Source organism: Lottia gigantea, assembly GCF_000327385.1.
Source record: "Lottia gigantea unplaced genomic scaffold LOTGIsca_85, whole genome shotgun sequence".
Classification (NCBI taxonomy): domain Eukaryota; kingdom Metazoa; phylum Mollusca; class Gastropoda; family Lottiidae; genus Lottia; species Lottia gigantea.
Genome location: NW_008710807.1, coordinates 910,766 through 926,953, shown reverse-complemented (window position 1 = coordinate 926,953; position 16,188 = coordinate 910,766). Strand labels below are relative to the sequence as shown.

The 16,188-nt window shown below is 36.9% G+C and overlaps 1 protein-coding gene across 1 annotated transcript; it reads right to left on the bottom strand.

Moving 5' to 3' along the window:
- Positions 1 to 2,488: 2,488 nt before the first annotated feature.
- Positions 2,489 to 13,769, bottom strand: LOTGIDRAFT_53634 (hypothetical protein; the record flags this gene model as incomplete). Its single annotated transcript, XM_009067667.1, has 7 exons — positions 2,489 to 2,632; positions 3,200 to 3,582; positions 3,900 to 4,049; positions 4,614 to 4,696; positions 4,969 to 5,207; positions 8,889 to 8,956; positions 13,685 to 13,769. Coding segments are annotated over 7 exons (1,152 nt in total), but the record flags the coding sequence as incomplete, so codon positions are not given.
- Positions 13,770 to 16,188: the final 2,419 nt, after the last annotated feature.

Sequence of the window (16,188 nt, the reverse complement as noted above, 5' to 3'; positions counted from 1 at the left end):
AACCACACACATGTGACTGAAAATTGGAAAGGTACAAATCAGTGCCCCCGTTATAAATAAAAAATTTAGACTCGTCCGTCCGGTATCGCTCACTTTTAAAAATATAAACTCCAACTTTATGAAGATGTTATATTAGAAATATGTACACATCGTTTATTTGCAATAATCTAACGTTTTAAACTACAATTTTATTCAAAATAGGTGCAATTCAACCCCAGATGCTCAATAACACAACAGTACATTTCCTATCCAACCATCTTTATATCAAGGTATAATGAACTCCGTCTAATACCTTGACATTGGGCACATTATTTCTTGTATCCCAGAAATTGGTAAATACAGCTATGTGATACAAGGAAATAGCCTATTGACGTCAAGGTATTAAACGGTCCTCGCAATATCTTGACATTGTGAAGATGCTATTTTACATGAAACGAAGGTATGAACTGAAGTGTTAATACTAGGAATTCAGAGAAAGGTGTACATCATTCGATCTTATTAGAGTTGGCGCCCATACGCCTAAATCCATTCTTGGAAAGTTAACCACATTTCCAATAAAGCTGTCCTTTTATCCAAAACACCTGTCAGAAGCTATATTCCTAGAAACTTTATTTTACAATGGTTTCTGCGGATGATGACTTTATACATAGTTTTGAGTTCGCTTACAATGCCCAAAGTCCAATCTTAAAAAGTTAATCTCATTTGTAATAAAGCCGCCCTGATGAGGACTGTTTATCCAAAACACGAGTCAGCAGCATCAGATGAGCTGTAGTCAATATAGAACTAAAAGGTCATAACTGACTTTTTTCTTGAAATTTACTTTCCAAGAAAGAGGAAAAAAACCTCAAACCAGAAAGGTCATATGTTCAAAAAAGGTCCTTTGTTGTCAATGAATGGATGCACATTTATTATGACCTTTTAATATTTCTTAAACTTTTAAAGGTAGAGTGTTCAAAATTAAAAGTATCTAACTCTATATTGAAATAACGGTTTTTTTCATAACTTCCACTTATAGTTCTATAATGGCTTTAGCGGAAGATGACTAAATTAATGATCTAAATACAATTTTTGACTGAATGTGTCAATGTACATTGCGATTCCAAACAGCGACTAAAACATCGGAGTGAACAGTAATAAACGGTGAGATAATAAAATAGTTAATAATACAAAATATATACATTCCAAACCTCGTTATCCGAACTAAGGAAATACAATTCACATATTAATAATCATAAGATCCGTTACTCGGATTAACGAATAATAGCCGTCGAAAATCCGATTGTTTGATGTATGGCATATCCTCTGCATATTAACGAATAATAGCCGATGAAAATCCTTAAATCCGACTGTATGATGTATGGTATACCATTTATATATAATAATTATCATAATATCCGTTATTTGGATCATTAACCGGATACTTTACATTGTAGTATTTATATTATAATTACATAATCCGTTGAAAAATTCGTAACCGGATACAAAATCACATAATGACATAATCAGAAGAAAATTTCTTTAGTGGTGTTCTTCAAATATAATATCCGATCTTCAGATTTTTACCGGATACTATTACGTTAAGCTTAAAATATCCTATGAAAGTTCTTATACGCTGTAAACGATCATTCGGTGGTATGTTGCATCCTTAAAATATAACACATCGCATGCAATTGTATTAGGTTATTCTGACATAATAATAGGCGGTTATCCGATCCGGTTGTCCAAATTATATTGCACAATTAATCCATTATCCGATAATTTGAGTGAAACGTATTTTGATCCGTTTATTCGAATACACCAAATAGTAATATTCCGATTCGGACTATATCACATTGCAGTGTATTTTATATATACAAGTATTCGAAAGAAATACACCAGATAAATAGTATTAGAAATGTGGACTCTCCGAAAGGGATACCGAGTTGACAAACCCAGAATCAGAGTGACATTAGGTGTTCCAGAAGGGTAATCCGATCACCCCAAAATCAATGCAACAATATCCTCTAAGACAGTGGTTACCAACCTATTTCAGCCTTCACACCCCTGTAGCAATCGCGTGGACCTTTCACACCCCAAAAATTTGTTTCATCCACATTTTCAGCATTTGATGATGTGAGGTGTTCTCTCAATTCAAAACAAATTCGTCTCCTACACCACTTGGCCACACCCCTGACACCCAAGTCTTACACCCCCAGGGGGTGAATACATCCTAGGTTGGGAACCAGGGTTCTAAGATTTAGGTGCGATTTCATTTAAAAATTGAAAAATAACGCTAAAACATAGTGAATTTTTCAGCCAAAAGACTGCTAATTATATACACTGCATATATATAAAATCTATTAAGAAAATCCAAAATTTAACAAAACCGATTCATAACGGCTTTGTACGCATTCATTCAAAATTCCATTTTCACAAACAGCATTTATAAATTAACCAAAGAGTCCACCGGTTCACAGTTGATCCATATCACCATTCTTTATTATTGCATGATGTAATACGCCCAATAACATATTATAAACAGGATAAATATACTTGGGAATATGATCCGCGAAGCTACGTCTAAATACATTGCGTATACGATCCCACGTCGTACTGGTTTAGGATCAGAGTAAGGATCTAATGGCACTGACACCTGCAATAGAGAAAATAACATTGTACCGTAGTAGCGATAACTAATGCGACGGTTTCTGGAATACCATCAATGACGTTAGGAGATGGGCCATAAAATCTTCAAAGGGGGGTGGTGGGTGCCTGAGAAGCCTTAGTTCTGAAGGAATATGTGCATGGCTACCCTTAACTCCACAGAAACACAACTGCAGGCCTACGAAGCCTAATGGAGTTTTACGTGTTTTCAGTGTATTAAGAATACCATTTAGGAATGTCGTATCCGATCGTACCGATGCATACGATGTCAGCAGACGAATCTTTCTATAGAACTCCGGAATCGCCAAATCTGACTTATATATCCACCCCTCCCTACCAAGATGTCCCAAGTAACCCAACGGCTGCTCCTCGTAACCCAACGGGTGCTCCGAGCCACACAACGGATGCTCCACGTAACCCAACGGGTGCTCCGAGCCACCTAACCAATGCTCCACGTAACCAAACGGATGCTCTATGTAATCGAACGGATGCTCCATCTTACCAAACCATCCAAGCAACCCAACGGATGCTCCGAGCAACCCAACGAATCTCTTACCTCTCCGTTTTCTAAATCTTTTGGAATAGTAAAAACACCACGTAACGAAAACTCATTTAAATCATCTTTTCTGGATAAAACATTGACCACAGCGAATTCCAACAGAGCCGAGAACACAAAGACCAGACAGGTAGACATCCAGACATCGATAGCTTTAGTATAGGAGACTCTGGGCAGAGCGTTGTTTACTCCAGTGCTCTGAGTAGTCATTGTCAAGACAGTCAATACGCCTAGTGAGATCCGACCAGGGACACTGTTCACTGTTAACCAGAATGATATCCAAGACAACATGACGATTAGAACACTGGGTATGTACATCTGCACCACATAATATCCGATATTTCTTTCCAGGTAGAAATTAGCTTGTAAACAACTCTGGTTTCCTGTAAACAAAAGAAGAACAAGGATGGTTGAAATTAGCTTCGATATGTGAAAGCGAGTTACCAATTACGGGCTAGGGTCCTGCCAATAATCCTGAAACAAATTATTGCAGCTATCATTGCTCTACACTGGGTATCCTACAATTTGCCATCGTTAAACTGAACTACTTCTAGATGACAAGCTTTGATTGGTTACAAATAACGTCATTAAAATAAAACAGCGGTAGAAAACTTGTTCGATTACAATGGAGTAGAAAACTAAACGAATTTCAACAAGATTGGGCTATAATAGGCGCGTCCCACAGAGGCGTGTATATTACCTGTTCTATGGTACGATCTTTGACAAGCTCCAGGTCCATACCCCGTCACCTCAAACTGTGGTAGTTCAACATACGTATTAACAGACACAGGTTCTAAAGGTTTACTGGCGTTAATCCATGTTAGTTGTAACTTATCTTCCGTATAACCAACTGGAATTATAAAATGGTACTTTATAAGACAGGTTCGTTTCGGACGATATTTCTTGTGAGCTGGGATCTCTTTCTTAAACACTTAACCTTAGATTCCGGATTCCCAACCCGGGGTGTGAGACTAGGGTGTCAGGGGTGTGGTCAACTGATGTAGGAGAAAAATCTATTTTGAGTTGAGAGAGCACCCCACATCACCAAATGCTGCAAATGCGGGGGTGTGAATGGTCCACGTGATTGCTCCAAGGGTGTGAAGGCTAAAATAGGTTAGGATTAATTTTGGTTTCCCTTTCATCTGATTGGTCTATCCAATATCATCAAGATGTTAATTTAAGTTGTCGGGGATTCTGGTCCGCTGTCGTTCCTCTTGGAATGATCCATAATCAGTTACAGCTGGGTCGACTGGAATCATGAGAATAAATGACCCAATCGAGATTAACCCTTTCATTACCAGAAAAAATTAAAAAAAACCACTACCACCATTTTTCGACGTATCCAAGCAAATGACGTCAGGATTGAATCATGAAGATCTAATGCTCTTATTGGCTGAACAGTCCATCTACTTACAACTCATAATCTCCACGCTGCATCTCTGTTTATCAAATGGATAATTTCTGAGATTCATGGGACAACTTAGAGTCATGGATAACCTGAAAATAATAATCAGATATTTGTTAGAATATTCGTTTTCAGTATGTTAGTGTATAGAAGAGAGCGAAGCAGGGCGAGCCTCTTTCCCCATCGAACACGATTGGTCGTGTTATTCTTATGTAGTGGATGTGCCAGCCTCGTTGTGCTGGGGGTGCAGATAGAGGCAGACTGTCAGGGTTGGGTTTTCAGGAGGGTCTAGCGCCGCCACTACACCCGTGATACTTATTTTTTAGAAGTCCAGTTGGGGCCCATAGCACTACCAATCGCTTACCGGGAAATATAAACAATTTTTCCTGAGGGGTACAGTCTCATCATCTGGTTAGCCATCATCACATCATGAAATGATGCCTTCTTTTCGTTGGGAAAGAAAATATCAGGGACCCAGATTCGTTTACTATTGGTGGAATCTATCTCCAGAAACGTCAAGTTGCCAAACAGCTTATGAACGTTGAAGGGAACCAATCGCTTATCTGTCCATTGAAGATGCAACAGAATACTGACTGTAAAATCCTGAAAGATAAAGCAGAATATTCACATGACGTGAAATTGTTGGTTTCGTTAAACTCGACCGGTGTGTGATAGTCCGATGACCTTGAATAAGTCATCTTCACTCATAATTCCAGTCGACCCAACTGTATATGAGAATTGATAATCCAAAAGATCTATACTTAGAGATTTAGCCAAGGATCAGCTGGTAGAAAGGATCCTTGAGTACTTATATTTTTATCCTTATACAAATCTACTGTTTGTTTTCTATCTTGAATCACGAGTGGCCTTTAAAACAAGAAACAGTCAAATTGACATTTAGGAATTATAGTAAGGGTTGTATTGACATTTGAATACAACACGTTTCTCAGATAGAAATCTTTGATATTTATCACGAAATTATTCAATTTATTTTACTAATTAGCACCTTCAAAGAAAATTGTATCGACTTCAGATAGAACATGTATTCTAGGACTATGGGCAGCCTTGATATTCCTGAGCTGCTTTGCAATCTGATGCCAGGGCTCTAATTTCGCTATTGGTATGATTATTGCTAAAGAGGATTCGGTGACTCCGACCGTCATAAAAAAACAACAAGTAACACCTATATAATGTTTCCTCACTACGGGGTAGGTATTAAAACCTAACTCGCAAACCAACCCAACCGGAAGTAAACAATTAACCATCATGAATCATATTTAGTAACTACTTCACCTCTTTTTTCACAATAGGGTAGGTATCAATGCCTAACTACCAAACCCACCCAACCGGAAGTACAGAATTGACCATCAAATGTATATTCAGTAACATTCATATTATAATGTTTTACCAGAATGGGGTAGGAATTAAGTCCTAACTAGCAAACCAACCCAACAGGAATTAAAAAAAAGATTTTCATACAGCAGACCAAATGCATTAACTTTGGTCCCTTTCAATAAATCCTTTGTAGTATCCCAATTTGGTCTTCCATGGTGTGGTTTGTGATTGATGTCAGTTCCTCACAATGCGTTGCACAGCTAACAAGAATGGCACAGGTGCTGGCCTGCTAGAATCAGGCAGACGTAACATCTCACGTGAGCCCCCCATCCCCACTCTACTCGCTTTAATCCTTAAAAACCGAATACCCATTAAAGTGGGTGGAAATATATCATACTTATTTCTCTATCGACGACAGAATGAATTGAAAGCTAAATTAAGTTAAAATTTCCCCTGGGAGACGGTTGAATTTATCAATAGCCTTAGTGATACCGGATAATCATTAGGAAAATAGAATATCACCGGAGACACCATGACTGGCGAATTCAATTAAGCTGAAATGGAATTTTCACCAAAAAAAAGTTTGACCTTGAGACGTTTTTTTCTTCTTCTGATTATTGCCATTAAATTTATAATAAGTCGTCGATGCTTTTAGAATAACTGAATTTTAAATATATATATTTTACATTCAATTGCCAAGAGTTAACGTCTACTTAGCAGGACAGTTACCTACATTGTGGCGGATGAAGATGAAATTCAAAATGCGACTGCTCTGTGGAAGCTCATAGTCAGAAGCCTCCTTTGATAACTGCATGGTATTTGATATACACTTTACGGCGATTCCAGTTCCATGCTCTTTTAAAACAAAATTATGATTTAATGGAGAAAATAGACAAATTCGTAATGTTTTCCTCCATCTTCAGAAAGTCTTCAGCGAGGTTTTCTTTCACGATGAAAGTTGACAAAACCTTGGCACATAGTGGAATAATATAATCAAATTATAAAATCGACTCCGTCTATATGATAAGCGAGATACTTTTAATTGTGAATATCAACAGCGCTAATCGTTTTAGAAATTCCCTCGTGAATTAAATTTTATCATCTTATATCAAAATTGTCGATGTTTTTTTTAAACATTTACATAAATGCTTTTTAATTGGTGCTTTGGGTTCGAGTCCTTCATTGTTATTAAGTCATGCACCTTATCATGTCAATTTTCACCCGATGTTGACAATGTACACTGTCGAAACGTCGTGTAGGCCTAAAATAAAAGAAGTAGTATAGCATAAAATCTCTACACCTTAGCAAGCATCGCTTAATCGTTTTATGAGATAGGAAATTTGCTCAGCGAACCCACCCCCTGCAAGGTCTCTCTTCTCATCTCCATTGAAGTGGCTTTGATCCGCGCCAAACGATTAGAAAAACCTTCAGAAATCCTTTCAAACTTTACGAATATGAATCAAATTTGTCTGCATAAGGTAAGAAATTTACTATTTTCCAAACATTTTGTCAAACTTTACAAACACAAAGTCGGATCGTTACTAGCAAGGTGCCAAGGTTTAAAATTCAAATTCTGATCTCAATTCAGTTTGTAGCCGATTTGATATGATCGATACTTAAAGCTCCATATTAACTGACCCTTCTTATGACCCCTTGTCAATTTATGAATATCGCTTGTCAGTTTAGAGAAGACTATATCAAGAGTTACATCTACCAAAGCCTTGCTTCACTGAATAGTTTATTGCATTGATCTGATAGTCTCTCTCTGCCAGATTAATATAGGGTAATCGGATTTTATTGCCGTAGAAATGCAATTAAGTGAAATGTATTGAAATCAAATTCAATTTACTTTCAAGTGGCTAAGATAATGTAGAGAAAGAAAAATGTTTTTTTTACAAGGATAACAACTTGGGTTCAAGAGGATCCTTGCTTGTCCTAGCTTCAAACATTTTGAGATTGATCTTTCCATTATCATCCATACCCATTATTAGCTGGGTTGACTGGAATAATGAAGAACAACGACTTATTCATTGTTACCAGACTTACACACACCGCTCGTTATTAGAACCAACAACCACCATTTGTGCGATGTAACCAAGCAAATGACGTCATTTAATGAAAGTTACTTTAACAAAATACTGGTAGCCTATATTGGGCGCATTCGACCAGCAGAATACACAGTATAAAGGGGCCCCTACACCAGTTGCGTATGGTTGCGAATAAGAATAGCGGACATAAGTTTCGCACGGTACTCTTGACCACTTTCACTATTCGCAACCATACGCAACTGATAATCACTATGGTGTGAGGGTTCCTTAAGGAAGGGCGCCACCTCGTTTAATTTTTTAAAGTCTCTATAACCTCCCATTATCTACGAGTTGGAGATCCCAGACTACAAAGTTGAATTTAAATATATATATAAACTTGTCAGATTGGAGTCTTCTTTTTTGCTATTTTTAGAATTAAATTTAATCTTCTCAAGATACCAAACGATCCATTTCATTGAATAAGACACGGAAAATTCAGAAAAAAAAATGAGATTAGACTCTTTTGTTGGCGAAACGAAAGAATGTGGTCTTCTGCACCCATCGCCTCAATTTATTACGAGTTACTTTCCCTGACTTGAATAATTTGCTTTGAGAAATATTTGTTTGTTTGAACCATGGGGAATTCTAATATTCAAATCAGCCACTATGACCTTTATCACAATATCAAGCTATTACGAACTGCGTCTTAGACCTTGACTGCATTAGCAGAAAGACTGTTTACAATTTGGCTCGGGGACTATGGTTTGCTTTGTTCGCTAACTTACAGTTCAATCAAATCTCAGCAATTACAAACTTCCATGATACAAGAAAGGTGGCTATTGCAGTCAAGGATATATAATTATTGGTAATGGCCTGAAATTGTGAAGATGCAGTCAAGGTATTAGACGCAGTTCGTACTTACCATTCGAGCCTCATTGATACTATCTATACTGTCCACATACAGTAATACTTCAATATTCGTCGATTTATCTGGAATTATACAAAAAATTGTAATCAATCAAAATTAGCAAGATTAGGTTGGAATTCTTAGGTCTTACGAGTTTCTAGTTTAATGTGACAACAGCGTTGCGGTATACCTAAGGACAGAAGAATTAATTTGCAACCATTTGCATCACTTTGAATCCACTAATTAGCCCAGAGTATTGGAACTATCATATAGAATTAGCAAAGGTGTCTACGACATCTGGTCATTGTTCTAGAGCACAATGAATAATCTTCCACCGCCAAATGTTGCGACTGACCCTCTGCTTCTTTACTATAGAGAAGTTAGTTGAAAACAAATGTGCCAATGTTGAAATACGAGAAAACCTTGTTTGGTATCGCATTTAATACGTTCAATCATAAAGTACAATGGCGTAGGCGAGAAATTGAAGGCTAATTGTATCAAATCTTATCAATTTAAAACTGTTTACAAACTTCACTGATTACCGTCGATCAACGTTCGCCAATATTTGCCAGTTATCAAAAAGGTGTTTCTCATACGAAAATAAAGAAAACATCTAATATTCAACTCAGTTTTTAGAAAAATAAACAGATTATATCAGCATGTACGAACTTCATCTTATACCTTGACTGCAATAGTCACCCTTTTTGTATCACGGAAGTTTGTAAATACAAACATTTGGTTCGATTGTACGTTAGCGGATACAGTCAATCAGAGATCTGTACAGAAAGTCAATAACCCATAATTTTTAAAGTCTGTATGTATTCATTGGCGTACAATCCAATCAAATCGCTGCATTCGATGATACAATATTGGCTATTGCAATCAAGGTATAAGACGAATTTCGTGAAAGTTTGACATTGTGAAGATGTGAATCGAAGTACATATGATCTAAGTAGGAATATCTAAGAAAGAGAAATGTTATGTATAAAACGAAGGTAGTTAGATGTTAACAATGTCTAGTGATTTGGAATGATTAGATATAATTCATATTGAACTAATCACAGATCTTAAATTTAGCTTTCTGGTCGATTACAGCTCAGTTGACTGGATACCGCTCGATATTTGGGTTAACAAGATACGGTTCTATATCTGGTTACAAGGCAGTAGGCAATAGAGTTAAAATCAGATTATAATTTGAATTGTTCTCTGAAATGTTTCGTCTCAATTGTAATCTAACAAGTGTTTAAACGAAGGTAGTACCGTATTTTAAACCAATAAAAGCGTGTCATTTTGAACCCGTTTCTTGATACAATAAGGAATTATGGGATAACGAAACCCACAGTAGAGCGATTTGACAGCCTCGTGTATCCGAAACACATGTAGGCAGAATGAGATGAGCCCACTGAGCTTTAGGTATCGTTATCCCACAATCTTCTATTTTATTTAGAATTCAAATTGATACGCTTTGATTGGTTAAAAATAACGCTTAGTTAATTGTTATATCTGATATATGCAAATTTATCATTCACACAATAATTGTTATGGTTTAACCTTTATTTTCGAAATGATTTAATTCCAGCGTTTAGTATTAGTATTTTTTATGTGAAAAGAATATATTTTACAAAATTTTCCTGTACATTTTCCTAATAGTATAATAATGTTAATGTGACGGATACTAACAAATGTCTTGATGCGTGGGCGATTTTATTCAGTACACAAAACCCTTTCATATACATGTACTTAGTTCTCGGTGCAATTCTCAATAGTAATTCTAAAAGCCCAATTATTTCAATAGTCATTTTGACTCAATGGTCTAGATTGTTATATGTGACAAGATTGTTAAAATTCGTGCCAAAATATACTAAAATTACACTTAATTCTCTTATATTTAGTTACTTAATGGGGTTGTAAAGGCAGCTATTTACATATAAGGGCTTAGGAGATAATAACGTCATAGAACGCCCAGTTTTAGTGGAATTACAGAAACCACAGACGTCTGATTGAAAATTGTAATGGTACAAATCGATGCTATCAGTGTCTCTTATACACATAAAAAGTTTTGAAAACCTCTATACAATGCCTTTAAGTTCCCTACTTACAGTTACTTAATGGCTTTATAAGATATGATCAACAAAATCAGTATTGTTATAGTTACTGGATGATATCGGCTAGACTTGATTGGTACAACAGATTGATGGTAATTCTTAGGCTAGACTTGGTTGTAAATATTATTTTATCTATCTTTAGCAATATTGACAGAGATTAAGACAGCTTTTGGATCATTAAAAAAGAGAAAAAGCAAACTATATCTTGCTATGTCTGTAATAGGTCAAAGTGTAACACGTTTATTTGAGAATATTATATTTTTAAGGACGTTAGTCTATACTGGGGCGTTTGCTACACACAAACAACAAGAAATTTCAGTTTTCTTCTTAATTCAATGTAATCCAACGAACTTTATAGACAGAAGACGACGGATATATCCATCACTGACCGCTACGAATTGCTGTAACTGGATAATGATACATTTAAAATTTCAGTCCACGGTCAGGAAAAACTACGTAGCCATTTCAATCATATAATGACGTTATGAGAAACTTTGTAGTCAATTTGGAAACTTACCATCAACGACAACTGAAAATTTCTTGAGCGGAAACAGATACGTTTAAACACGTCGCCATTTCAACGGCATAATATCCACGGATATGATTTTGTATGAAAATTGGTAGCCGGGTTAAAACCCTACCATCAATGACGACGGAAACTTAGATGGAAACCAAGAAAGACCACGCCGCCATTTTGTTGTCAGTTGTAAAGCTATCAAGAGGCAATGAAAAGCCGCCGTCTGAATAAAGAGATCTAGTGTTTCATCCCTTTTGTGTCAGAGAGAGCTCTTACAGTTAAACTGTGTCTAGAATAATAAGTTCCTGAGATTATCGGTATCTATTAACGTCTGTTGAACACTAATAGTACAGTCTGGTGTTGAATAAGGCCTGATCCCGAGGATAAAGTTTCAAATTATGTCTAGCTATTAGAGATTAGGAAACATATTGAGTGCAGATTGACCGGAGGCGCTCGATTGGTGAGGTCTGCACGTTCGGGATTCAAGGAACCAACTGGAGGTTCAATAAAAATAAGCCGGAACAGAGTTCAGAACGCTTTCCACATGTGCCAGAAAAGAAGCTGTAGATTCAAAATGGCGAAGAAAGATAATACATATAAATAGCGTAGAAGGGTAAGTTTTGAATATGACGTAACAGGATCCGTGGATTGAAGTTACAATCGGCACGGAGAATTTGTTCAGAACTAAACAATCGAGCGTAACATGAATTTCTCTCTAAATTCCAAATCAAATCTAAGTTGGCAAGTGAGCAGAGAATCTAATTCGTTCACCACATAAACCTCAAGATTTTATAATGAAATTACACCAAAATAACAATAAAATTTGAAATTATTTCAAATTGACATTTTATCCAATTAAAACGTCTGTGAGAAAGCCTGATTTAATAAAATCCAATGAAAACGTCTGTCTCTCAGGCTTTGTTGATTTAAAACTCATCAACTACAATCAAAATTGACTGTTTGAAATAATCTTCTTCGACAAATTTCTTCTTCTAAACATCTCGTCCAATTACGTTTTCTCGAGATGTTTTTAAAGGCGGATTCTCCCCAGACAATACTTAAAGGGACAGATGCACCATTTTTTTGACCAATCGTATCTTATCCTCAGAAACGGAAATATTTCAGCAAAGTCAATCAGTAATAGTGTTCACAGCTCACTGTCGAAATTTGAGAGTTCAAATCTTTGTGTGTCTAGAATTATCTGCCTTTAAATGTTAAAATGACGACTCGCCTTTTCTCGAGACTCTACCATCGTTGCTCCTAGACGATATTTACCGAGGTTTTAACTAAAATCAAATCAGATGTTTTTTTTTGTAATTTATCTAATCTATGAAATTGAAATATTAAAAAGGAGATGGTTTAGACGAACGACACACATCTTTCATTTCCATTCTCACTTAATCTTTTTTGTAACAAAAGCTTAGAAAAAACTTTAAGGCTGACTCTGTGGTCTGTAGATTAGTATCTTTTCAACCTGATTCATCTGATTAAATAACCTAAAAACAATTCTTCCTACGACTTCAATTGTTAGTCCCCAGACTGTCCACGATGCCAAATCTTACATTATGTTCGGGTGAAAGATCATACTATATCATGTTTAAATTTGTTTTAGATTAAACTATAAATCGTCTGCCCGTCTTTGAATTAATATCAGACCAAAATTATGTAGAATTTCGTATTGCTCTAGACCAATTACAAATGCTTTACATTTTCTGATATCTATCTTGTGTGATTTGGGAAATTTCATTATCTTGTCATGTAATAGAACATGTATATCTAACGGAACACAATTTTATGGTATACTACTCCTGAGTTCTATTGTACACAACGTTTCAACAATTTACAGTTTACCTGAAAATTGCGATGTAAATTCTTGAAACAGTGTGTACAACAAAACTATATTGGACCAAAAATATATTCCCTCAGAATTATGCATTATTTTTAGGTTCACAATTTCGGATCCAGCTGGTCCTTGGTCAAACCTCTTGGCATTAATCTTTCCCGAATTATCCATACCAATGTACAGCTGGGTCGACTGGAATAATGAGTGAAGATGACCTTTTCACACCCCGAGAGAGATAAAAATCCACAGTGCTTGATTTAACCAAGCAAGTGATACCCAAATCTGTGATAGAAGGACCCTATTTCAATTCGAGCTGTCGATTGTTCAAAGTAGAAGTTTCTCTTACCGGAGTTGAATTCTGGTGGCGTGTGTTTAACATCTTCAGGACTCTTGGAAGCTTGGTTTAATAACAATTCTAGTAACTCCGATCTGAAATAAAGAATGATAACACAGTTTATTCCCAAGCCCTTATATGCATAGCGTTCCATTCTGTGATTTAACCGCAGTTTTTTTTTTTAAGATTTTATGTTCTCTTCTCTCGCTGCCCCTTTAAACTCAATAATCAAAAATCCCAGGCCTCGATATGCCATACGTCCCATTAAAATGACATATGTTGCATTCTGTGATGTTACCATAGTTTTTGAATAAGACTTTTTGTGTTCTCTTCTCTTGAAGAGATAAGTTCCGAGACAGTGGCGGAGCCAAAAGGGGACAGAGGGGTCGCTGAATCGCTGTATTTCGATACAGTTCCACTTCCACCAAAGATGCGCTCACACCTTAGTGATTACCAAATGCGTATGGTTGCGTATAATGAAAGTGGCCAACAGTTCCTGGCGCAACTGACAACCCAGTTGTATGAGAAACGTATTACTACTATTCATATTCGCAACCATATGCAACTGGTGATCGCTATGGTTGAGATTTGAGTTGTGAGTTGCGTTCGGTACTCATGAACGCTATTCATATTCGCTGATCGCTGGTATGGAAGGTCCCTTAGATTTTAGACATCAATCATAAGTCAAGCAATGTCTAGACAATTTCTGACAGGCTTTACATATCTACTTAAACCAATATTAATAATATCTCATTGCCACAACATCAGAGCCTGCTACTCCATTATCATTATAAAATAATGAATTGTCACATATACAGGTTTTTATTAAACGAGTTAGAGGTTTTTTCTGGTGCCTGTTGGAGAGGTAATCATACGAAGGAAAGAACAATCTATAGTTAGCGAAATATTCTCAGCTGTTACTAACGTGTTAAACAGACTATAGTGGTTGTCAGGTTGAGTTGGATGAAAGATTTTGGCATGTGAGCGCCCCCTCGCAGCTCCGAAACAAACTTTTCGGGCAAAAATCTCATAACTAGGTTAGAAATTCTGGCAATCTCATATATCCCTCCCTCGGACGTAAACCTGGCTCCGCCACTGTGCGCCTTCTGAGCAATTTCGTCCCGCCGCTAATATATAACATCTCTCACCCTTCAAACACCCCCACCCAAAATATGCCTATGTGAAGCAACGAAGGTTTATAATATTCTTTTCTGATCAAAGTTACTATTGTTCTATAATGGACTTGAATATCCTGGATAAGTATCTGTTGATTTTATCATATTTGTTGTATGGATTTCCTTCCAGTAATAATTGCACCTAATCATTGTGTAAATCTTGTATCACGTCATCTGGTGCTGACATCAATCCTTTGTTTCCTGAGTGCGGAATTGATTTAAACTAATCAGGTTTTTCAGTAACTTACGGGTTAATACTAAGCGTACAATGCAAGCGTATGTAACCTCAAAGCTATTTGAGTAAAGTGACCCATGGCCTCATCCAATTGAAAAGGGGTGTGGTTTTAACATTTCCAGCAATTCTGCACTGTTATAAGCAGTACGGTACGGTGCGATATCGACCCCCGCCCCCCCCCCCCCTCCATCAATTGATGAATACAACCAGTCGACTAGACAATTTCATAATGAATTAACAGCTCATTATATACTGTATGGTTAATAACGTGAATTTGATTATGTTACTAATATGTATATCACTATGGTTTCCAATGGTTGATACAATCCGTAATATACCCCGAGTCACCATTCATCATCAATTCATAATTGATTATTATCATGATCATCACAACCGTGGACAATTACAATAAACCAAGTCATATTGAACGACATAGTAGATATCTAAATCTGATCTGTATACATAATCACCATCATCATCATCATCATCCTCATCATCGGCATCATCATCATCCTCATCATCGGCATCATCATCGGCATCACCATCGGCATCACCATCGGCATCATCATCATCGGCATCATCGGCATCATCATCGGCATCATCATCATCGGCATCATCATCGGCATCAGCATCATCCTCATCACCATCATCCTCATCATCGACATCATCATCATCATCATCATCATCATCACCCTCATCATCATCCTCATCATCATCCTCATCATCAGAATCATCCTCATCACCACCATCATCATCATCATCAGCATCATCCTCATCACCATCATCCCCATCATCATCATCAGCATCATCCTCATCATCATCATCATCATCATCAGCATCATCAGCATCATCATCGGCATCAGCATCGGCATCAGCATCATCCTCATCACCATCCTCATCATCGGCATCAGCATCATCATCAGCATCATCCTTATCATCATCATCGGCATCATCATCATCCTTATCATCATCATCGGCATCATCATCGGCATCACCATCGGCATCATCATCATCCTTATCATCATCATCGGCATCATCATCACCATCATCATCATCATCAGCAGCAGCAGCAGCAGCATCAGTGGCTTTTTCTAAAGGGGAAGGGG